Below are 24,530 nucleotides of genomic sequence, written 5' to 3'. Positions count from 1 at the left end.
ACCCATCACGAGGGAAGGAACTTTTGGACAGATGGTTTCAGGATTCCTCCAGACACCTAAATTCCACATTACCTTCATTTCCGTAAACCCAAGGTGCTACAACTTCAACACAGCATAGGCCTGAGAGACTTAGCCCCATGGCAAAGGAATGGGACCCACTCCCACAGAGACTGCAGGCCCCAAACGCAAAGCGCCACAATCAAGAACTGGACTAAGTGTGGCTCTGGCAAATTTTTTTCCGTTTTAGGTCCCTGAACTTGTTAAATCACAGAATGGGATGCTGGCAGACTACGGATTAGTAATGTATACTTTTTCCTTTTTCAAATATTTCTTTCTATTGGTTATTTATGTTTACATGTGTCACCGTGTCTAAACTCTCTATGGTAGACCTTGTATAGTTTCCACACCCTCACTATGACCGAAAATATATAAGTAAAACTTATAGTATCATAAGCGAGGATATATTATCAGCAACAGATAATACTTACTTGCCTTCTTTTTATATTTTTTCTGACATTTCACCAGCGTTAGGATTTAGTTTCAGGTTAATTGGGGAAGGCAATACTATTTGACACGCAGGTCTTCTGATAACAGCCAGAAAGTAGTGTCTGACTGAACTTATGGAAAGCAAGTCAAGTGATCCTCAACCTTCCAAATCTTTTTCTTAACAATGGACGAGCTACACAACAGCTAATATAACCAGCTATCCACCTTTTGGTGATAGTGCTTAGACATTAGACGACTCATCTAAATAATTTTATACTAGATCACACGACTATACTAAAATTGTCTCATGATTACTGTTGTCAAAGGTTAAGATGTGTTCAACGTTTATTGAGAATGTTATGTTGTTACTCGTTTGCTTTGTTTTGGTTTTGCTTTTATATTTGTATAACAAAGTTAATAATGGTTTACTGCCCCCTATTCCCCTATTCTTGTGAGTTTTTATGATAATTAGAAGCTATGTTCTAAGAAATTTACTTAATAACCAAGGTGATTGATCCTCAATCTGGTATCATTCCTCGAAGCCCACTATTCTTAAGACCCCTTAAGACGCCAATTGTTTCACCATTATAATATTCATTCGACAATGCCCCCAGGGGATAGGTCCCCTTACTATTACTGTCATTAACGCTTTTACTATTATTACACTTTTTTATATCATAACCGGAGTCCTTTCATAACTCAGGTTTCGTTTTTTACTGCATAGTAACGCCCAACGCTTCCTTACCCTCTAGGGTAGTCCACCTGTGAAATTAACGGACTCAGGTGGGTTTATCCGTTCAGGCTCCGACCCTCCACTCCCCATTCTACATTTCCTAACCTTTCCTCCCTTTCCCCCTGCTAACCGATGTATCTACATCTCCTCCTACCCTAATATTATTTGCTCCTCCACTAACCCTTCCCCCCTTACCCTTTACTGAGCGTGGCAATTACTGAGTTGCAGAAAGTCCCCACCTTACTCCACCCCCCTGTTCTCTCCCTCTACCCGTGTACTACCCGTAGTACCAATTGATCACTTAAAATCTCCCAGCCCACCTTGTTACACCTTTGAGCTTACACCGTAAGCAACGGAAACTGAATCCCATAGACTCTCACCTCACTACTGTTCTCATGTAAGTCATCATATTGCTTGGATTGTTTCATTTATGATTTATTCTGATTATATATTGTTTTATGTTTTACGTTGAAATCATTGGTCACCTACTTTCGTTATATCCTAGTAGTCTGGTTGAGTAACTTTTAAACCTCCCATGCAGTCCCCCGACCTTTACTGATCTTCTCTACAACTTTCTTATTAACTTACATTCCTCTAGTTACCACCCCTATATAAATTCCTTTTTTTTTTTTTTTCTCTAGCCTCCCCCCTCTTTCCTTCTTCAGTTATGTTGTGCTCCCCTCCCCTTACGTCTACTACATTGAACGTTAGAGGATTAAATTTTCCAACAAAAAGGAGCCTCCTTGTTAAATATTTGAAGTCACTTAAAACCGACGTCGGCTTCCTTCAGGAGACCCATTGGATTGCGGGGGATAAACTGAGACTTAAAATCTCTGCTTTTCCCCTATGCGCAAGCAGCGTCCTATATAGGCAAAAGTAGAGGAGTTGCGATCTTGATCAATAGAAATCTCTCCTTCCAATGTTTACATACAGAACAAGATAATGAGGGACGATATATCATGATGGTATGCAAGCTGAATAAATGCACGTATACCCTAGTCAATTTATATGCCCCCAATCAGGGACAATTAAAACTTTTGAGGAAGACCTTTGCCTTAGTTGACCAAATTAAACAAGGCACAGTCCTGATTGGAGGAGATTTTAACCTAGTGTGGGAACCAGAGCTAGATAAGAAGTTTCCAGGCCCAGGATCTAGAGATACTCATAATAACTCATCCACCCCTAGGTTCCAAGACTTAGTATACCAATATCAACTCTTCGACATCTAGCGCTCCCTAAACCCTACCACAAGAGATTATTCATATCTGTCCCCGACTCATAGATCCTATTCCAGGATAGACTATTTCTTTACAGATTCTTGGACTCTGAATGAAGTTCGCAAAGCTTTCATATCTCCATGCCCGTGGTCGGATCATGACTCTGTGACGGTCACAATGCCAAGTAATACGTTGCTCACGTCTAGGCCAAGTTGGAAATTTCAACAATTTTTGTGGACAGACCTTCTCTTTCTAGGGTCACTTCAAGAAGCAACAGACGACTTCTTCCAAAATAATTTGGTTGATGACACCTCTCAGCAAACTAGATGGGGGGCATTTAAAGCATGCATCAGAGGGTTCTGTATCAGCAAAATAGCTAAGGCTAAAAAAAGATAAGGGAGGGCCCTTAGGGAAGTTGATGTGCGACCTACGAAAAGCAGATAGGTTAAACAAAACAAATCCCACCCCAATCCTTTCAGATGAAATTCTGCACCTTAAATCCCTCATTAAGGAAAGGGAAACAGAAAGAATTCAGGAAGCTGTGCTGCGGTTTAGACAACTTATGTATTCTAAGAGCAATAAAGCTGACTCGCTATTAGCGAAAAAGCTAAGACAAAGAACGGCGGCAGCACGGATCCCCTTTCTTTCTTTAGGACAATGAATAGATTATAATAAAACCCCATAGCCTGTTCCTGAAACGAAACCGGCATAATTACCCCTGAAAACTCCAGGTCTGAAACACACTTCAGAAAAGCCTGAGCCTTTAATGGATTTGCTGGGATGCATGAGAGAAAATATCTTTTCACAGGAGGTCTTACTCTGAATACTATTTGGTACCCCTGAGAGACAATACTCAGAATCCATTGATTTTGGACAGAATTTGTCCAAACATCCTTGAAAAATCTTAATCTGCCCCCTACCAGCTGAGCTGGAATGAGGGCCGCACCTTCATGCGGACTTGGGGGCTGGCTTAGGTTTCTTAAATGGCTTGGATTTATTCAAATTTGAAGAAGGTTTCCAACTGGAAACAGACTCTTTGGGGGAAGGATTAGGTTTCTGTTCCTTAAATTGTCGAAAGGAACTAAAACAGTTAGAAGCTTAAGATTTACCCTTAGGTCTTTAATCCTGAGGCAAAAAAACTTGCCTCCCCCCAGTGACAGTTGAAATAATCAAATCCAACTGAGAACCAAATAACTTATTACCTTGGAAAGAAAGAGATAGTAATCTGGACTTAGAAGTCATGTCAGCATTCCAAGATTTAAGCCACAAAGCTCTTCTAGCTAAAATAGCTGAAGACATAGATTGAACATCAATTTTGATGATATCAAAAATGGCATCACAAATAAAATGATTAGCATGTTGAAGCAAGCGAACAATGCTAGACAAATCAGAATCCAATTCTTGTTGTGCTAAATTTTCCAACCAAAAAGCTGATGCAGCTGCAACATCACCCAAAGAAATTGCAGGCCTGAGAAGATGACCAGAATATAAATAGGCTTTCCTTAGATAAGATTCAAGTTTCCTATCTAAAAGGATCTTTAAAAGAAGTACTATCTTCCATAGGAATAGTAGTACGTTTAGCAAGAGTAGAGATAGCCCCATCAACTTTGGGGATCTTTTCCCAAAACTCCAATGTAACTGCTGGCAAAGGATACAATTTTTTAAACCTTGAAGGAGGAATAAAAAAAAAGTACCAGGCCTATTCCATTCCTTAGAAATCATATCCGAAATAGCATCAGGAACTAGAAAAAAAATCTGGAATAACCACAGGAGGTTTATAAACAGAATTTAAACGTTTACTAGTCTTAATAACAAGAGGACTAGTTTCCTCAATATCCAATGTAATCAACACTTCTTTTAACAAAGAACTCATGTACTCCATTTTAAACAAATAAGTAGATTTGTCAGTGTCAATATCTGAGGAAGGATCTTCTGAATCAGATAGATCCTTACCAGAGGAGGAAAATTCAGTATGTTGTCGGTCATTTGAAATTTCATCAACTTTATGAGAAGTTTTAAAAGACCTTTTACGTTTATTAGAAGGCGGGATGGCAGACAAAGCCTTCTGAATAGGATCAGGAATAAAATCTTTTAAATTCACAGGTATATCTAGTACATTAGATGTTGAAGGAACAACAACAGGCAATGCACTATTACTGATGGACACATTTTCTGCATGTAAAAGCTTATCATGACAACTATTACAAACCACAGCTGGAGAAATAATCTCCACAAGTTTACAACAAATGCACTTAGCTTTGGTGGAACTGTTATCAGGCAGCAGGGTTCCAACAGTGATTTCTGAGATAGGATCAGATTGAGACATCTTGCAAATGTAAGAGAAAAAACAACATTTAAAGCAAAATTATCAATTTCCTTATATGGAAGTTTCAGGAATGGGAAAAAAATGCAAACAGCATAGCCCTCTGATAGAGAAAAAAGGCAAGAGGCATATAGGAATGGGGTTTTAAATAATGAAAATATCTGGCGCCAAGTATGACGCACAACACAAACAGAACATTTTTTGTCGCTAACATATCCGGAAATGACACACTCGCGTCATCAAAGAAGCAACTTTGTGAAAGGACTCAGCGTCAACAAAGATGCCGGAAAGGACGAATTTGCGTCATCGAATGTAACTTCGCGCCAAAAATAACGCAATATACTTTGGCATTTTGTGCCCTCGCGAGCCTAATTTTGCCCGTGAATTAAAAAGAACAGTCAATTGAAAAAAGACTATACCCCAGGTAAGAATTTTTTTTCCCCTAAAAAATGCATTTCCCAGATATGAAACTGACAGTCTGCAAAAGGAAATATACTTAAACCTGACTCATGGCAAATATAAGTACAATACATATATTTAGAACTTTATATAAATACATAAAGTATCAAACCATAGCTCAGTGTCTTAAGTAATGAAAAACATACTTACCAAAAGACACCCATCCACATACAGCAGATAGCCAAACCAGTACTGAAACGGTGATCAGTAGAGGTAATGGAATATGAGAGTATATCGTCGATCTGAAAAGGGAGGTAGGAGATGAATCTCTACGACCGATAATAGAGAACATATGAAATAGATCTCCCGTGAGGAAAACCATTGCATTCAATAGGTGATACTCCCTTCACATCCCTCTGACATTCACTGTACTCAGAGAAATCAGGCTTCAAAATGCTGAGAAGCGCATATCAACGTAGAAATCTTAGCACAAACTTACTTCACCACCTCCATAGGAGGCAAAGTTTGTAAAACTGAATTGTGGGTGTGGTGAGGGGTGTATTTATAGGCATTTTGAGGTTTGGGAAACTTTTCCCCTCCTGATAGGATTGTATATCCTATACGTCACTAGCTCATGGACTCTTGCCAATTACATGAAAGAAATACAGGGTCACATGACAAACATCGGAAAAAACTGCAGAATGGCGCCGCTCCGCAAGAAAACAAAGAAGAAAGGCAGACACATCTGAAAGGCGCCAACTAGTTGAAAGTGCGCAACTAAACCACCGGTCTAACAGAACAACCTGCTACCCCAACAACACCGCTCCAAAAGTCACCTAACTTTAGGAGTGGAAGGCAATAAGTGCAAACCAAAAATCGGCTTGAGGAAAAGCTGTGCTTTCAACCGCTACAACAAGCTATACAAAGTACACGCTGCTTATCAAAAACAGGCGCAAAATCGCTCCTGCAGGGACCGATAACAAAACAACACATTGTCTAAAAAATGAAACTCAAAGTACAAAACATGATTGAACTCCTGAGACCATTAAGTCTAAATTAAAAACACAGACTGCCGCCATGAAGCATAAATAAATAGAGCCCCAATAATCCTGTTTAACTCCTTCAGAACTAATAAAGGGTAAACCGTCTCTCAATGCCACAAAGATAGCGTCCCCATTGCCTGCATATACTGCCTAATAAAATCCTATTAACCCCAAATAGGATTACTAGTCCCAAAAACAGATTTAACTGTCAAAGTGCCATATTTCCTAAGAAAATAAAAATAGACACGTACCTGACTCTCAATCTGCCTGGCAGCAGGGCCGCTCACCTGGTATGAGAGGGCATCCTCCCCCACATAGAACCGTGGAACACAAAGGAAAGACTGAATAATCCTAATCAGGCTTCAAAAATAGGGCAGCAATAACAGTTTCCAGATGCTTAAAAGCCACCACTGCTCTACTGAAGAGACTGACATGGACTACGGCTAGACCCCAGGAAAGACCAGAACAACTTGCTCTTCTTTAAAATAAAAAATATCTTGATTGAAGAATCTTCTATGAGACACCTAAAACTTTACCAACTCCTTGCAACAGGCAAAGAGAATGACTGGGTATTGTGGGTAGGGGAGTGATATTTAACAGCTTTGCTGTGGTGCTCTTTGCCTCCTCCTGCTGGCCAGGAGTGATATTTCCAACACTAATAATGATGATCTGTGGACTCAATGTGTTATTAGAAAAAAATATTTTTTGTGACACTGTAAAAGTAGCAAGCAATACATAGGTCAAACAATAGAAGGCACCTGTTATTAAATGAACATGGTAGACAATGATATCCCAAAACATTTCAAACTTTACCAAAATGAAACAAAAAGCGATACTTCTATCTTTTCCAATATTTAAGAATGAATTGGGGAGGCAGTGACCTTAAATCCTGTTAACTAGCCGTCGCCCGCAATCATTACTTCCATAAGCTAACATAGAACCGTGTCGCAAATCGGTATCCAATATCCAGCGCAAGTACTTACGTGGCGATAATGGAGAAATCTTACTCCATTTTTACCTCGCCATAAAAGGCAGCCGCAGCAAGCCTTGCGCTGAGTATGGGAGCACTGTAACTCCCGAAAATGCCTTCCTAAATAAACTAACACCTAACGCATGCGCAATGTCTATATACCTGTCAACCGCAATCCCCCACCGCAATAACTAATAAAGTCTATTAACCCCTAAACTGCCATAGCCCACAACACAATAAACCTAACCCCTAACCTAACCCCCCCTAAATAAACTAAAATTACCTAATGTACAAAATACTAAAGTTACTATTAAATTTAAAAAAATTAACACTACTTTTAAAATACAAATAAAGTATAAATTAAAGGGGCAGTCTAATTCAAAATTCAAGAGTAGACTGTCCCTTTAAGCAAGAATTACAGAAAATAAAAAATTCTAAGATTACAGAAAATAATAAATAAAATTACAAAATTTTAAATAAATTACACCTAATCCCTATGAAAATAAAAAGCCCCCCAAAATAAAAACACCCCCTAATCTAATAAACTACCAGTAGCCCTTAAAAGGACTTTTTGCAGGGCATTGCCCCAAGATAATCAGCTCTTTTGCCAAAAAAATACACACAGCCCCCCTACCAGTAAAGACCCCCACCCACCAAACCCCCCCCCACCAAAAAAAAAACTAACACTAAAAACGCTAAACTACCCATTGCCCTGAAAAGGGCATTTGTTTGGCATTGCCCTTAAAAGGGCATTCAGCTCTTTTGCTGCCCACCCTATCTAAATAAAATAAATCCCCCCAAAAACCCCTTAAAAAACCCTAAGTCTAACCCCCAAGTGGTCCTCACCTATCCTGAAGTCCAGCGGAGAAGGTCCTGTTCCAGGCGGTGAAGTCTTCTTCCAAGCGGCGACCTATTCTTTCTTCTTCCAGGAACCAGCCGATGCGGAGCAGAGGGCAGAGTTGAAGACCGGCGACTCTGGAACTGAAGACCGGCGACCGCGGAGCCATGGAGCATGGAGGATCCTCTTCATATGATCTCCGCCCTGCAAAAAGTCCTTTTAAGGGCTACTGGTAGTTTATTAGATTAGGGGGGGGGGGGGTTATTGTAGGGGGCTTTTTTATTTTCATAGGGATTAGGTGTAATTTATTTAAAATTTTGTAATTTTATTCATTTTCAGTAATCTTAAAAATTTTTATTTTCTGTAATTCTTGCTTAAAGGGACAGTCTACTCCTGAATTTTGATTAGACTGCCCCTTTAATTTACACTTAGTTTATTTGTATTTTAAAAGTAGTGTTCATTTTTTTAAATTTAATAGTAACTATAGTATTTTGTAAATTAGGTAATTTTAGTTTATTTAGGGGGTGTTAGGTTAGGGGTTAGGTTTATTGCGTTGTGGGCTATGGGGGTTTAGGGGTTAATACTTGATTAGGTTTATTGCGTTGTGGGTAAATGGCGGATTAAGGGTTAATAGTTTTAAAAGGTAGTTTGCGATGTTGGGGTTGGCGGATTTAGGGTTTAATAATTTAGTTATTACTTGCGGTGTGGCTTTGATGGCGGATATAGGGGTTAATAGTTTACATAGGCATATTGCGTTGTGGGGGGTTGTCGGTCTAGGGGTTAATACATTTAATATTAGTAATGAGAGGGGGGGATTGCGGATATAGGGGTTTTATGTGTTGGGCTTATTTTTGGGAGGTGTGTTAGACTTTTACGGGAGATTTGTTATTTTCTTTACTTTTCTTAGGCGCCGGCAGTTTCTAAAGTGCCGTAAGTCACTGGCGAAATTTGTATTTACGCTCATTTCTGGACATCGCTAGTTTATCAGACTTACGGCACTTTATGAACTGCCGGCGGGGTTTATGTAATACCCTGATGTTCGAGGTGAAATTACGGACGGCGCAGGTTTCCATGCTTGCGCCGAAACCTGCGCCGTATATTTGATCGCACCCAGGATTGTTTTATAGATTAACTTTTCGTAATGGTTTTATTAATTCTACTTTATTGTAGCAATTAATTCCTTTTTTAAAGGAGACAAACAAAGCTGTTTATGTGATGAAAGAGTGGCTTTTCTCACTGAACAACATTTTACTAAGAAAAAGCATTCACCATATTTAGACTTTATAAATTCCTAGGCTATTATGGAGAGGGAGAGTGCATCAATGAAAGCATCGCTAAACAGGAGTAGATGACTGGGTAAGACTAACCTTATCAAAATAGTCTCCACAGAAACACTTCTGCTGGAGTAACTGATGGTGTTAAAGATTAAAGGTGCTTGCAATACAAGCCAAGTAAAAACAAAATTTATGCTTACCTGATAAATTTCTTTCTCTTGTGGTGTATCCAGTCCACGGGTTCATCCATTACTTGTGGGATATTCTCCTTCCCAACAGGAAGTTGCAAGAGGACACCCACAGCAGAGCTGTGCATATAGCTCCTCCCCTAACCCCCACCTCCAGTCATTCGACCGAAGACAAGTAAGAAAAAGGAGAAACTATAGGGTGCAGTGGTGACTGTAGTTTAAAAAGTAAAAACACCTGCCTTAAAGTGACAGGGCGGGCCGTGGACTGGATACACCACAAGAGAAAGAAATTTCTCAGGTAAGCATAAATTTTGTTTTCTCTTGTAAGGTGTATCCAGTCCACGGGTTCATCCATTACTTGTGGGATACCAATACCAAAGCTTTAGGACACGGATGAAGGGAGGGACAAGGCAGGCACTTAAACGGAAGGCACCATTGCCTGTAAGACCTGTCTCCCAAAAATAGCCTCTGAGGAAGCAAAAGTATCAAATTTGTAGAATTTAGAAAAGTATGAAGCGAAGACCAAGTCGCCGCCTTACAAATCTGTTCAACAGAGGCCTCATGTTTAAAAGCCCATGCTAAACGGATTATGCTTCTCAGCCAAAAAGAAAGAGAAGTTGCCGAAGCCTTTTGGCCTCTCCTCTTTCCAGAGTAGACAACAAACAATGCAGATGTTTGACGAAATTCCTTAGTAGCTTGCAAATAAAACTTTAAAGCACGAACCACGTCAAGATTGTGTAACAGACGTTCCTTCTTTGAAGAAGGATTAGGACACAGTGACGGAACAACAATTTCCTGATTGATATTCCTATTAGATACTACCTTAGGAAGAAACCCAGGTTTGGTACGCAAAACTACCTTATCTGCATGGAAGATCAGATAAGGAGAATCACACTGCAAGGCAGATAACTCTGAAACTCTTCGAGCCGAAGAGATAGCTACTAAAAACAGAACTTTCCAAGATAAAAGCTTGATATCTATGGAATGCAAGGGTTCAAACGGAACCCCTTGAAGAACTTTAAGAACTAAATTTAAACTCCATGGCGGAGCAACAGGTATAAACACAGGCCTAATTCTAACCAAAGCCTGACAAAACGCCTGAACGTCTGGAACATCAGCCAGGCGTTTATGCAAAAGAATAGACAGAGCAGAAATCTGTCCCTTTAAGGAACTAGCCGATAATCCCTTTTCCAATCCTTCTTGGAGAAAAGATAGTATCCTAGGAATCCTGACCTTACTCCACGAGTAACCCTTGGATTCACACCAATGAAGATATTTACACCATATCTTATGATAGATTTTCCTGGTGACAGGCTTTCGAGCCTGAATCAAGGTATCAATGACCGACTCGGAGAAACCCCGTTTTGATAAAATCAAGCGTTCAATCTCCAAGCAGTCAGACGCAGAGAAATTAGATTTAGATGTTTGAATGGACCTTGGAGTAGAAGGTCCTGCCTCAGCGGCAGAGTCCATGGTGGAAAGGATGACATGTCCACCAGATCTGCATACCAAGTCCTGCGTGGCCACGCAGGTGCTATCAGAATCACCGAAGCTCTCTACTGCTTGATCTTGGCAATCAGACGAGGGAGGAGAGGAAATGGTGGAAACACATAAGCCAGGCTGAAGGACCAGGGCACTGCTAGAGCATCTATCAGCGCTGCCTGGAGATCCCTTGACCTGGACCCGTAACAAGGAAGCTTGGCGTTCTGACGAGACGCCATCAGATCCAGTTCTGGTTTGCCCCATAGTTGAATTAGCTGGGCAAATACCTCCGGATGGAGCTCACTCCCCCGGATGAAAAGTCTGCTGACTTAGAAAATCCGCCTCCCAGTTCTCTACTCCTGGGATATGTATAGCTGAGAGATGGCAAGAGTGAACCTCTGTCCATAGAATTATCTTGGAAACCTCCATCATTGCCAGGGGACTCCTTGTTCCCCCCTGATGCTTGATATAGGCTACAGTCGTGATATCTGATGAACTTGGCCGCAGCTAGTTGAGGCCAAGCCTGAAGAGCATTGAATATCGCTCTTAGTTCCAGAATGTTTATCGGAAGGAGGGCTTCCTCCTGAGTCCACGAACCCTGAGCCTTCAGGGAGTTCCAGACTGCGCCCCAGCCCAGAAGGCTGGCATCTGTCGTCACTATAGTCCACTCTGGACTGCGGAAACTTATTCCCCTGGACAGATGGAGCCGAGATAACCACCAGAGAAGAGAATCCCTGGTCTCTTGATCCAGATTTAACAGAGGAGACAAATCTGTGTAGTCCCCATTCCACTGGTTGAGCATGCAAAGTTGCAGTGGTCTGAGATGTAGGCGGGCAAACAGAACTATGTCCATTGCCGCTACCATTAGGCCGATCATTTCCATAAACTGAGCCACTGACGGCCGAGAAGTGGAATGAAGAACATGGCAGGAAGTTAGAAGCTTTGATATCCTGACTTCTGTCAGAAAAAATTCATTTCTATTGAATCTATCAGAATTCCTAAGAAGGAAACTCTTGTGAGAGGAGAGAGAACTCTTTTCTATGTTCACTTTCCACCCGTGAGACCTCAGAAAGGCCAGAACAATGTCCGTATGGGACTTGGCGATTTGAAAAGTCGACGCCTGAATCAGAATGTCGTCTAGGTAAGGGGCTACCGCTATGCCCCGCGGCCTTAGAACCACCAGAAGGGACCCTAGAACCTTCGTAAAGATTCTTGGTGCCGTGGCTAACCCGAAGGGAAGAGCCACAAACTGGTAATGCCTGTCTAGGAAGGCGAACCTGAGGAACTGATGATGATCTCTGTGAATCGGAATGTGGAGATAAGCATCCTTTAAGTCCACGGTAGTCATATATTGACCCTCCTGGATCATAAGAAGGATGTTTGGATTGTCTCCATCTTGAAGGATGGGACCCTGAGAAATTTGTTTAGGATCTTGAGATCCAAGATAGGTCTGAATGTTCCCTCTTTTTTGGGAACTATAAACAGGTTTGAATAGAAACCCTGCCCCTGTTCCTCTCTTGGAACTGGGTGGATCACTCCCATAACCAGAAGGTCTTGAACGCAACGTAAGAATGCCTCTCTCTTTATCTGGTTTACAGATAGTTGTGAGAGATGAAATCTCCCCTTTGGAGATGAACCTTTGAATTCCAGAAGATATCCCTGGGAAACAATTTCTAGTGCCCAGGGATCCTGGACGTCTCTTGCCCAAGCCTGGGCGAAGAGAGAAAGTCTGCCCCCAACTAGATCCGGTCCCGGATCGGGGGCTACTCCTTCATGCTGTCTTAGAGGCAGCCGCATGTTTCTTGGCCTGCTTCCCCTTGTTCCAAGCCTGGTTAGGTCTCCAAACTGGTTTGGACTGGGCGAAATTTCCCTCTTGTTTTGCATTAGAGGAAACTGAAGCTGATCCGCTCTAAGTTTCGAAAGGAACAAAAATTATTCTGTTTGGCCCTTAATTTATTGGCCCTATCCTGAGGAAGGGCGTGACCTTTTCCTCCGGTAATATGAGAGATGATCTCCTTCAGGCCAGGCCAGAATAGGGTCTGTCCTTTGAAGGGGATGTTAAGAAGCTTAGACTTTGAAGTAACGTCTGCTGACCAGGACTTAAGCCATAGCGCCCTGCGCGCCAGAATGGCAAAACCTGAATTCTTAGCCGTTAGCTTGGTTAAATGAAAAACGGCGTCAGAAATAAAGGAATTAGCTAACTTAAGAGCTTTAATCCTGTCTAAGATATCATCTAATGGGGTCTCCACCTGTAGAGCCTCCTCAAGAGATTCGAACGAAAAAGCCGCTGCAGCAGTTTCTGAAGGAGACCCTCCAATTTTTTATCCATAGGATCTAGGAAAACACAACTGTGCTCGACGGGGATAGTTGTACGCTTAGCTAGGGTAGAGACTGCTCCGTCTGCCACGAGTCCCGAATGGCGGCATCTATGGGAAACATCTTTTTAAAAACAGGAGGGAGAGAGAACGGCACACCTGGTCTATCCCATTCCTTAGTAATAATTTCCGAAAACCTCTTAGGGACTGGAAAAACATCAGTGTAAACAGGCACTGCAAAATATTTGTCCATTTTACACAATTTCTCTGGAACCACAATGGGGTCACAGTCATCCAGAGTCGCTAAAACCTCCCTGAGCAATAAGCGGAGGTGTTCAAGCTTAAATTTAAATGCTGTCATTTCAGAATCAGACTGAAGCAACGCCTTCCCTGAGTCTGAAAAGTCACCCACAGATAGAAGCTCACCTGCCTCGGCTTCTGAGTATTGTGAGGGTATATCGGACACAGGCATTAAAGCGTCAGAAAGCTCTGTTCTAGCCCCAGAGCTGTCTCGCTTTCCTTGTAACCCTGGCAGTTTGGACAATACCTCTGAGAGGGTAGCATTCATAACTGCCGCCATGTCCTGTAAGGTAAAAGAATTAGACGCGCTAGATGTACTTGGCGTCACTTGAGCGTGAGTTATAGGTTCTGACACATGGGGAGAGCTAGATGACATAATCTCCCTTTTTTTAGTCAGAGAATCCCCTGGAGATAAATCTTTAAGCGCCATAATATTGTCTTTATAGTTTATAGAAATTTCAGTACATTTGGTACACATTCTAAGAGGGGGTTCCACAATGGCTTCCAAACATATTGAACAACGAGTTTCCTCTATGTCAGACATGTTTAACAGACTAGTAATGAGACAAGCAAGCTTGGAAAACACTTTAATAAATGTGCAACAGCAATTAAACAAAAACGGTACTGTGCCTTTAAGAGAAAAAAACTAACACTTAAACTGCAAAACAGGGTTAAAATGCAGTAAAGACTTCGAAATTTTTACAGTGTGAGTAAGGGACTAAAGCAACATTGCACCCACTTGCAAATGGATGATTAACCCCTTAGCTTCCAAACCGGATTTAAAAAACGTCAACCACCATTAAAATACAGTTGAGCACCTTGCCACAGCTCTGCTGAGGCTCCTACCTGCCCTCAAATATGATTTTGTGCAGAAAGAAACCCTTTGTAATGGTCCTCAGATGCCAGAGGACTCTTCTAGGGAAGCTGGATGTCTCAGTCTGAATTAAAACTGCGCATCTACAGCGCTAAAATAGGCCTCTCCCACCATGTACTGGATGTCAGAGGGGCCTTAAGAAAATACTCCTAGGAGTATCTGACTAGCCATGTGGAAACTAGGCCCCAAATAAAGATTTATCTCCCTCAGAGAAAAAACGTCCTATTTATGAAATCATGTAAACGTTTTGTCACTAAGTAATATGAGTATTAACATGAGTATTACCCTGTTTTGTAAGCATGAACCCAGTCGTTGTTAAATCACTGCATCCGTCTTACCTCAAATACACAAGGCTCTGTCAGCATTTTCTAGAACTTATTCATCTCTCTAGAAATAAAAATACTGAACATACCTCAAAGCATGTATTCTGCAGAACGTTCCCCCAACTGAAGTTTTCCCATACTCTTCAGTTATGTGTGAGAACAGCAATGGACCTTAGTTACAAACCGCTAAGATCATCAAACCTCTAGGCAGAATTCTTCTACTAATTTCTGCCTGAGAGTAAAACAGTACAACGCCGGTACCGTTTAAAAATAAACTTTTGATTGAAGGTAAAACTACACTAAGTCACCACATATCTCTTGATACTTCCTATCTTGTCGAGAGTTGCAAGAGAATGACTGGGGGTGGGGGTTAGGGGAGGAGCTATATGCACAGCTCTGCTGTGGGTGTCCTCTTGCAACTTCCTGTTGGGAAGGAGAATATCCCACAAGTAATGGATGAACCCGTGGACTGGATACACCTTACAAGAGAAATAGTGGTTGTGCAGACTGACAAAAGAGAGACTGGCGCACACACACACACATTATTTATAAAAGATATTTTAACAAGAAAACAAAAGTATATGGGCTATAAGTTTCCTGGATTTGTTCACTCTCCAATGAGTGAGAAGGGTATTTCCAATTCATGCAGTTATCTCTTGTCTTGAGGGAAAGTATGGAAATGTCTATCAAAGGCATAGAGCTCCTGAATTTCTGTTCTGTAGATAGCATGATGACATTATTATTTACATAATAGGGACTTAAAGGCAGATAGATACTACTATTCAGAATGAGAGTGTGTGTGTCTGAAGAATACTTTTTTTAGAACATATTTGAGGTTAGAATGTCTTATGGACTAAAGAATGTGATGCTTGGGTTACTACTTAAAAAAAAGTAATTACCAATGAAGCAAGGAAAGGAGACTGTTTTTCTCCAAAGATGAAACATTTTAGGGATCTCTAGGACAACGTGCAATAACAAGATGCACCTCATGAATAGCTGGATCTGTAGTAAATAGCAGAGGCAAAGGGATAGCTTAAATTGCAATGAATCCATGCAATTGTTTAAGAAAACAGAATTTATGCTTACCTGATAAATTACTTTCTCCAACGGTGTGTCCGGTCCACGGCGTCATCCATTACTTGTGGGAAATGTTCTCCCCCACAGGGAAAGGCAAGGAGAGCACACAGCAAGAGCTGTCCATATAGCTCCCCCTCTGGCTCCGCCCCCCAGTCATTCGACCGACGGTTAGGAGAAAAAGGAGAAACCATAGGGTGCCGTGGTGACTGTAGTGTATAAAGAAAAAAAATTTCAACCTGATTAAAAAAAAACCAGGGCGGGCCGTGGACCGGACACACAGTTGGAGAAAGTAATTTATCAGGTAAGCATAAATTATGTTTTCTCCAACATTGGTGTGTCCGGTCCACGGCGTCATCCATTACTTGTGGGAACCAATACCAAAGCTTTAGGACACGGATGAAGGGAGGGAGCAAATCAGGTTACCTAAACAGAAGGCACCACGGCTTGCAAAACCTTTCTCCCAAAAACAGCCTCCGAAGAAGCAAAAATATCAAATTTGTAGAATTTGGCAAAAGTGTGCAGAGAAGACCAAGTCGCTGCCTTACATATCTGGTCAACAGAAGCCTCGTTCTTATAGGCCCATGTGGAAGCCACAGCCCTAGTAGAGTGAGCTGTGATACGGTCAGGAGGCTGCCGTCCGGCAGTCTCATAAGCCAAGCGGATAATGCTTTTCAGCCAGAAAGAGAGAGAGGTAGCAGTAGCTTTTTGACCTCTCCTCTTACCAGAGTAAACGACAAACAAGGATGAGGTTTGTCTAAAATCCTTTGTTGCTTCTAAATAGAACTTTAAAGCACGAACAACATCTAAATTGTGTAATAAACGTTCCTTCTTTGAAACTGGATTCGGACACAAAGAAGGAACAACTATTTCCTGGTTGATGTTCTCGTTGGAAACAACTTTTGGAAGAAAACCAGGCTTAGTACGCAAAACAACCTTATCTGAATGGAACACCAGATAGGGTGGATCACACTGCAAAGCAGATAATTCAGAAACTCTTCTAGCAGAAGAAATAGCAACCAAAAAAAGAACTTTCCAAGATAGTAACTTAATATCTATGGAATGTAAAGGTTCAAACGGAACCCCTTGAAGAACTGAAAGAACTAAATTTAGACTCCAAGGAGGAGTCATGGGTCTGTAAACAGGTTTGATTCTAACCAAAGCCTGAACAAAAGCTTGTACATCTGGCAAAGCTGCTAGTCGTTTGTGCAACAAGACGGATAATGCAGAAATCTGTCCTTTTAGAGAACTAGCTGACAATCCTTTATCCAAACCTTCTTGGAGAAAGGAGAGAATCTTTGGAATTTTAATCTTACTCCAGGAGAATCCTTTGGATTCACACCAACAGATATATTTTTTCCATATTTTATGGTAAATCCTTCTAGTCACAGGTTTTCTGGCTTGGACCAGAGTATCAATCACAGAATTTGAAAAACCCACGCTTGGATAAAATCAAGCGTTCAATTTCCAAGCAGTCAGCTGCAGAGAAACTAGATTGGGATGTTCGAATGGACCTTGTACTAGAAGGTCCTGTCTCAAAGGTAGCTTCCATGGTGGAGCCGATGACATATTCACCAGGTCTGCATACCAAGTCCTGCGTGGCCACGCAGGAGCTATCAGAATCACCGAGGCCTTCTCCTGTTTGATCCTGGCTATGAGCTTGGGGAGGAGAGGAAACGGTGGAAACACATATGCTAGGTTTAACGACCAAGGCGCCACTAATGCATCCACTAGAGTCGCCTTGGGATCCCTGGATCTGGACCCGTAGCAAGGAATCTTGAAGTTCTGACGGGACGCCATTAGATCCATGTCTGGAATGCCCCATAATTGGGATAACTGAGCAAAGACCTCCGGATGGAGTTCCCACTCCCCCGGATGGAAAGTCTGACGACTCAAATAGTCCGCCTTTCAGTTGTCTACTCCTGGGATGTGAATAGCAGATAGATGGCAGGAGTGATTCTCTGCCCATTGGATTATCTTGGTTACTTCCTTCATCGCTAGGGAACTCTTTGTTCCCCCCTGATGATTGATGTACGCAACAGTCGTTATGTTGTCCGACTGAAATCTTATGAACCTGGCTTCCACTAGCTGAGGCCAAGCCAGGAGCGCATTGAATATAGCTCTTAGTTCCAAAATGTTTATCGGGAGAAGCGACTCTTCCCGCGACCATAGGCCCTGAGCTTTCAGAGAGTCCCAGACCGCACCCCACCCCAAGAGGCTGGCGTCGGTCGTGACGATGACCCACTCCGGTCTGCGGAAACTCATTCCCTGAGACAGGTGATCCTGGGTCAACCACCAGAGAAGTGAGTCTCTGGTTACCTGGTCTACTTGAATTTGGGGAGACAAGTCTGTATAGTCCCCATTCCACTGATTGAGCATGCACAGCTGTAATGGTCTTAGATGAATTCGAGCAAAAGGAACCACATCCATTGCTGCGACCATTAGTCCTATTACTTCCATGCATTGAGCTATGGAGGGTTGAGGAATAGAGTGAAGAACTCGACAAGCTTTTAGAAGCTTTGTCTTTCTGACATCTGTGAGAAAGATCTTCATTTCCACAGAATCTATTTTTGTTCCCAGAAAAGGAACCCTTGTGGACGGTGACAGTGAACTTTTTTCTATGTTCACTTTCCACCCGTGAGATCTGAGAAAAGCCAACACAATGTCTGTATGAGCCCTCGCTTTGGAAAGAGACGACGCTTGGATTAGGATGTCATCTAGATAAGGTGCTACAGCGATGCCCCTCGGTCTTAGGACCGCTAGAAGGGACCCTAGCACCTTTGTGAAAATTCTGGGAGCGGTGGCTAAACCGAATGGAAGAGCCACAAACTGGTAATGTTTGTCCAGAAAGGCAAACCTCAGGAACTGATGATGAGATTTGTGGATTGGGATATGCAGATACGCATCCTTCAGATCCACGGTAGTCAAAAATTGACCCTGCTGGATTGTTGGTAAGATTGTCCGAATGGTTTCCATCTTGAAGGATGGAACTCTGAGGAACTTGTTTAATATCTTTAAATCCAGAATTGGCCTGAAAGTTCCCTCTTTTTTGGGAACCACAAACAGGTTTGAGTAAAACCCTAGACCTTGTTCCCCGGAGGGGACTGGGTTTATCACTCCCATCTTTGATAGGTCTCTTACACAATGTAAGAATGCCTGTTTCTTTATCTGGTCTGAAGATAAGCGAGACAGGTGGAACCTTCCCTTTGGAGGAAGTCCCTTGAATTCTAACAGGTATCCCTTGGAAACTATCTCTAGTGCCCAGGGATCCAGAACATCTCTTGCCCAAGCCTGAGCGAAGAGAGATAGTCTGCCCCCTACCAGATCCGGTCCCGGATCGGGGGCTACCCCTTCATGCTGTCTTGGTAGCAGCAGCAGGTTTCTTGGTTTGTTTACCCTTGTTCCAGCCTTGCATGGGCTTCCAAGCGGGTTTGGGCTGGGCCGCGTTACCTTCTTGTCTAGCGGCAGTGGAGTTATTAGCCGGTCCGTTCCTGAAATTGCGAAAGGAACGAAAATTAGACTTGTTCTTAGCCTTAAAAGGCCTATCCTGTGGGAGGGCATGGCCCTTACCCCCAGTGATGTCTGAAATCATTTCCTTCAACTCCGGCCCAAAAAGGGTCTTACCCTTGATAGGAATATTCAGTAACTTAGTCTTGGACGACACGTCTGCCGACCAGGATTTTAGCCAAAGCGCCCTCCGCGCTACTATAGCAAAACCTGAGTTTTTCGCCGCCAATTTCGTTATTTGAAAGGCGGCATCCAATATAAAGGAATTAGCTAACTTTAATGTGTGAATTCTGTCCATGACTTCTTCATAGGAAGTCTCTTTCTGGAGCGACCTTTCTAGTTCTTCGAACCAAAAGGACGCCGCTGAAGTGACAGTAATAACACACGTAGCTGGTTGAAGGATGAACCCTTGCTGAACAAAAATCTTTTTAAGCAATCCTTCCAATTTTTTATCCATAGGATCTTTGAAAGCGCAGCTGTCCTCTATAGGAATAGTTGTGCGCTTCGCTAGTGTTGAAACAGCTCCCTCAACCTTCGGGACCGTTTGCCATGCGTCCCTTCTAGGGTCTACTATGGGAAACATTTTCTTAAATATAGGAGGTGGGGCAAAGGGTACACCTGGCTTCTCCCACTCCTTTTCCACTATGTTCGCTACCCTCTTAGGTATTGGAAAAGCGTCGTCGTGCACTGGGACCTCTAAAAATGTGTCCAATTTGCACAACTTCTCTGGTACTACCATGGAATCACAGTCATCCAGAGTAGCTAATACCTCCTTAAGCAAAGCGCGGAGATGTTCTAGCTTAAACTTAAATGCCACTAGATCAGGTTCTGCCTGTTGAGAAATTTTTCCTGAGTCTGAAATTTCACCCTCAGACAGCCCTTCCCTCACAGCCAATTCCGATTGATGTGAGGGTAAAATAGATAAGGCATCGTCAGCGTCTGATTGTTCATCCTTTTTATCTGTATTTAAAACTGAACAATCACGCTTTCTCTGAAAAACTGGCAGTTTAGATAAAAGATTTGCTATAGAATTATCCACTACTGAAAAATAACAGAGCTGTCCTGATTTTGTTTGGACGCTATGGCGCAATTATCACAAACACTCGAAGGGGGAACCACATTTGTCTCTATACACACAGAACATAGGTTATCTGATGGAACAGACATGTTAAACAGATGTAGGCAGGCAAACAATGCAATAAAAACGATTTTAAACAAAAACGTTACTTTAACTCTTTAAATAATAAAATGACACATTTATTTCTGAATGTTCAAAAAACTATGAAGGCAATATCCGATTTTTCTGAAATTTGGACCCCAGTGTCTTAATGCTTAGAAAGTATTGCACAGCAAATATGGAGACTCTAGCTCTTAAAACACACCACAATCCCAGCTACAGCCTTGCTGCAGCTTTTTACCTTCCTTAGGGGTCACCATTCACAGAAAAAAGCCTTTTGGAGTCACTTTCTGAACCACAGGACCCTCTCACATGAATCTGCATGCACTGCCTTGAAATTCAACTGCACAGCTGAAGTGCCAAAATGAGGCTTCCTCCCTCAGCACACTAGAGTGAAGGGGCCTTCCTGACTAGATTTAGGTGTCTAAAACAAGCCAGATCAATAAAAAACGTTCCCAAGTGTATGTGAGCTTATAAAATATTTCAAATGGTATAATATTGTAATAAAAACCAATCGATTTAGCCCCTAACGGTGTCTACCAGCATAAAAAACAAAAAGGGGAAGCCTGTTATCTTTTTTGCTGAGGTGAAAGAAAAATGGCTTACCGTTTCCCCTGAGGGGAAAAATGACTGTCATCTAGCATTAGCCTGTGTTGTTAGAAGGAGACTAGTCATACCTGAAGCAGATGAGTCTGCAAACTGTTACCCCCAACTGAAGTTCTCTTCTTTCAACAGTCCTGCGTGGTAACAGTAATGGATTTTAGTTACTTGTGCTAAAATCATAGCCCTCTTAAACAGAAATCTTCATCACTTTTCTGTTATAGAGTAAATAGTACAAGCCAGCACTATTTTAAAATAAACTCTTGATAGAAGAATAAAAAACTACAACTAACACCACAAACTCCTCGCCATCCCCGTGGTAGATGCTACTTGTTCAGAGCGGCAAGGAGAATAACTGGGGGGCGGAGCCAGAGGGGGAGCTATATGGACAGCTCTTGCTGTGTGCTCTCCTTGCCTTTCCCTGTGGGGGAGAACATTTCCCACAAGTAATGGATGACGCCGTGGACCGGACACACCAATGTTGGAGAAATAGAAAAAGATCAGAGGTCTGAAAAAGGCAGTGGTCGGCAAGCAGAATTTTTAAAAACTGGAGGGGGGCTGGGCTAAGAGATAAAGGAGTCTTCTTTTGTAATAGTTTAATATTTCTGCCTTTGTCCAAGTAGTGGTTTGCTATTAAAAACAGTGGTAAATAATTTTATGCCTCAAGTGTTATCAAAATGAGGAATAACTTTTCTTATAAAATGTGACCTGACAAATTCACATCTTTGTCCCCTTAACTAAACATTTTATTAGGGATATTAAACTAATAAGCAATGAAAGTAAATAAAAATAATACAAACCGTCCACCACGGCCAACCCGTCTTCGTGCAAAGCCGATACACTTGCGGGGTGTAGTGAGGGTAGTGAGGCAGTATCTATAGCGAATGTCTCCTAATCCTCCTTGTTCAGGACTACACCATGGCCAGTTGCCAGTTTGGTCCAAACGTGGCTAGGAACAAAAATAGAATTGTGAAGTATTACAAGACAGCAATTTAATTATTATTGTGACCAGCTAACAATCAATAACTTACAGCATAGTAATTACAACCAGCTTTCCTACGGAAAGCAAAGGGTCCATCTGGATCATTTTCTTCCTCAGCCTCAGAGGAACCTGACATGACCTACAGAATAAAAAGTACATGTTAACGATTGGAAAGAAAAAAAAAAGTTGATAGGAAAGAAAATTAAACGTATGATGAACTATGTAATTTTAAGACATTTTTAAATTCACTTTACTCTTGGTAGCCTTTGTTAAAAAAATAAAAGAATATGTACATATCCTACTCTACTGGGAGCTAGCTGGTGAATGATGGCTACACACATTTGTCTCTTGCCATTGGCTCACCAGAGGCATTCCGCTAGCTCCAAGTAGTGAATTATTTTATCTAGAGCCGACTGTATTTAATCCCTTTGCAGGGGTTAAACACAACATTTTACATAAGCAATAGTGCAATAACAAAATTCTGTAACATATTACAGCATTTTCTTTTTTCCCTTTTATATAATTTTAACAATATTGGGATTTGATTTTTATATTACTCATATCATGTATTTAAAAACTGCTGAATTATTTAGGATTGTAAAACTGTTATAGTATGGTGAAAATTACTGTACATTGTATTATAACATTTTCTCCCCTATTTAAAAAAAATATATTTTAATTTTTTATGATTTTTTAATAACACAATATATAAAACAAGGATAAATATCTAACTCAAATAAAAGAAAAAAAAATTCTAACACTCAACACTACAGTCTCTTGCTATTTCAAAACAAGATACTTTAAGCTATATTTGCTCCTATGTCTATATTCTAAATGTCAATTAACCACATACAAAATCATCCAGACAGAAATTCTTCCCAATAAAAGCGTATATAAAAAAAAAAGAAGCGCCTACTGAGCATGTGTAAGAATTCACAGAATATATACGTATATGCATTTAGTAATTGCCATATACTAGTGGTCTGTATGCAGCAAGCAACCAGCAGGCACCCCGGTAAGGTCACGTTCCGGTTCTACCCACTCTTTATGCTGTGCATTTTTGCACCAATTGGCTACTTTGCTAACCAGGATTGTAGACGTTCAAAAATGCACCAGTCTACAATACTGCTAGGAAAGTAGCTTATCTATAATATGCAGTGCTCCCCCAGGACCTTCTTAGCGGGTGTGCCACCCGGTTGATTTTACTGGCCATCTGGCTAAAATTTTAGCCAATATTAAGCTAATATTAGGCAAGAATAAAAATGTTACATTTTTATTGCACAAATTATCATTAAATATATTTATGTTAAATCCTGCAATTACATTTTTGCTTTGCATAGCAGAAAATTTAAATCTAATTTAAAAAAATATTACCCTGCCCCCACCTGGATACTTCATAATGCCACCTGGCTGGCAACATTTTCTGTGGAGAACACAGATATCTTAGATTTGGATAACAATGTGGGCTTATTTTGCCAAAAAAGGAAATTTATGCTTACCTGATAAATGTATTTCTTTTATATGACGAGTCCACGGATTTCATCCTTACTTATGGGATATTGCCTCCTGGTCAGCAGGAGGAGGCAAAGAGCACCACAGCAGAGCTGTATATATAGCTCCTCCCTTCCCTCCCACTCCAGTCATTCAACCGAAATTAGGAAGAGAAAGGAAAAGCCAAGGTGCAGAGGTGACTGAAGTTTTAGAAAATGACAGGGTGGGCCGTGAACTCGTCCTATCGTAAAAGAAAAGTAAATTTATGCTTACCTGATAAATTAATTTCTTCTATGGTACGACGAGTCCACGGATTCATCCTTTACTTGTGGGATATTATCCTCCTGCTAACAGGAAGTGGCAAAGAGCACCACAGCAGAGCTGTCTATATAGCTCCTCCCTTAGCTCCGACCCCCAGTCATTCGACCGAAGGTACAGGAAGAAAAAGGAGAAACTACAAGGTGCAGAGGTGACTGAAGTTTAAAATCAAAAATTATGAATCTGTCTTAAAATGACAGGGCGGGCCGTGGACTTGTCGTACCATAGAAGAAATTAATTTATCAGGTAGCATAAATTTACATTTCTTCTATAAGGTACGACGAGTCCACTGATTCATCCTTTACTTGTGGGATAAAATACCAAAGCTACAGGACACGAATGAACGGGAGGGACAAGACAGATGGTTAAACAGAAGGCACCACTGCTTGAAGAACTTTTCTCCCAAAAAACATAATTTATGTAAGAACTTACCTGATAAATTCATTTCTTTCATATTAGCAAGAGTCCATGAGCTAGTGACGTATGGGATATACATTCCTACCAGGAGGGGCAAAGTTTCCCAAACCTCAAAATGCCTATAAATACACCCCTCACCACACCCACAATTCAGTTTAACGAATAGCCAAGAAGTGGGGTGATAAAAAAGTGCGAAAGC

General features: G+C 41.4%; 1 protein-coding gene across 2 annotated transcripts in view; it reads right to left on the bottom strand.

Annotated features, from left to right (window-relative positions):
- Window positions 1-24,530, bottom strand: part of EPC1 (enhancer of polycomb homolog 1) — a 623,061-nt gene that overhangs the window by 214,821 nt on the left and 383,710 nt on the right. For both annotated transcript variants that reach the window (XM_053713859.1, XM_053713858.1), the window contains exons 8-9: window positions 22,155-22,244; window positions 21,924-22,072 (exon numbers count right to left, since the gene is read on the bottom strand). In XM_053713859.1, the coding sequence (XP_053569834.1) occupies window positions 21,924-22,072; window positions 22,155-22,244 (239 nt within the window). The remainder of the gene's footprint in view (window positions 1-21,923; window positions 22,073-22,154; window positions 22,245-24,530) is intronic.

The sequence above is a fragment of the Bombina bombina genome, chromosome 5, assembly GCF_027579735.1.
Source record: "Bombina bombina isolate aBomBom1 chromosome 5, aBomBom1.pri, whole genome shotgun sequence".
Taxonomy (NCBI): domain Eukaryota; kingdom Metazoa; phylum Chordata; class Amphibia; order Anura; family Bombinatoridae; genus Bombina; species Bombina bombina.
Note: the sequence above shows the minus strand (reverse complement) of the source record. Positions and strands in the feature narration are given on the sequence as shown.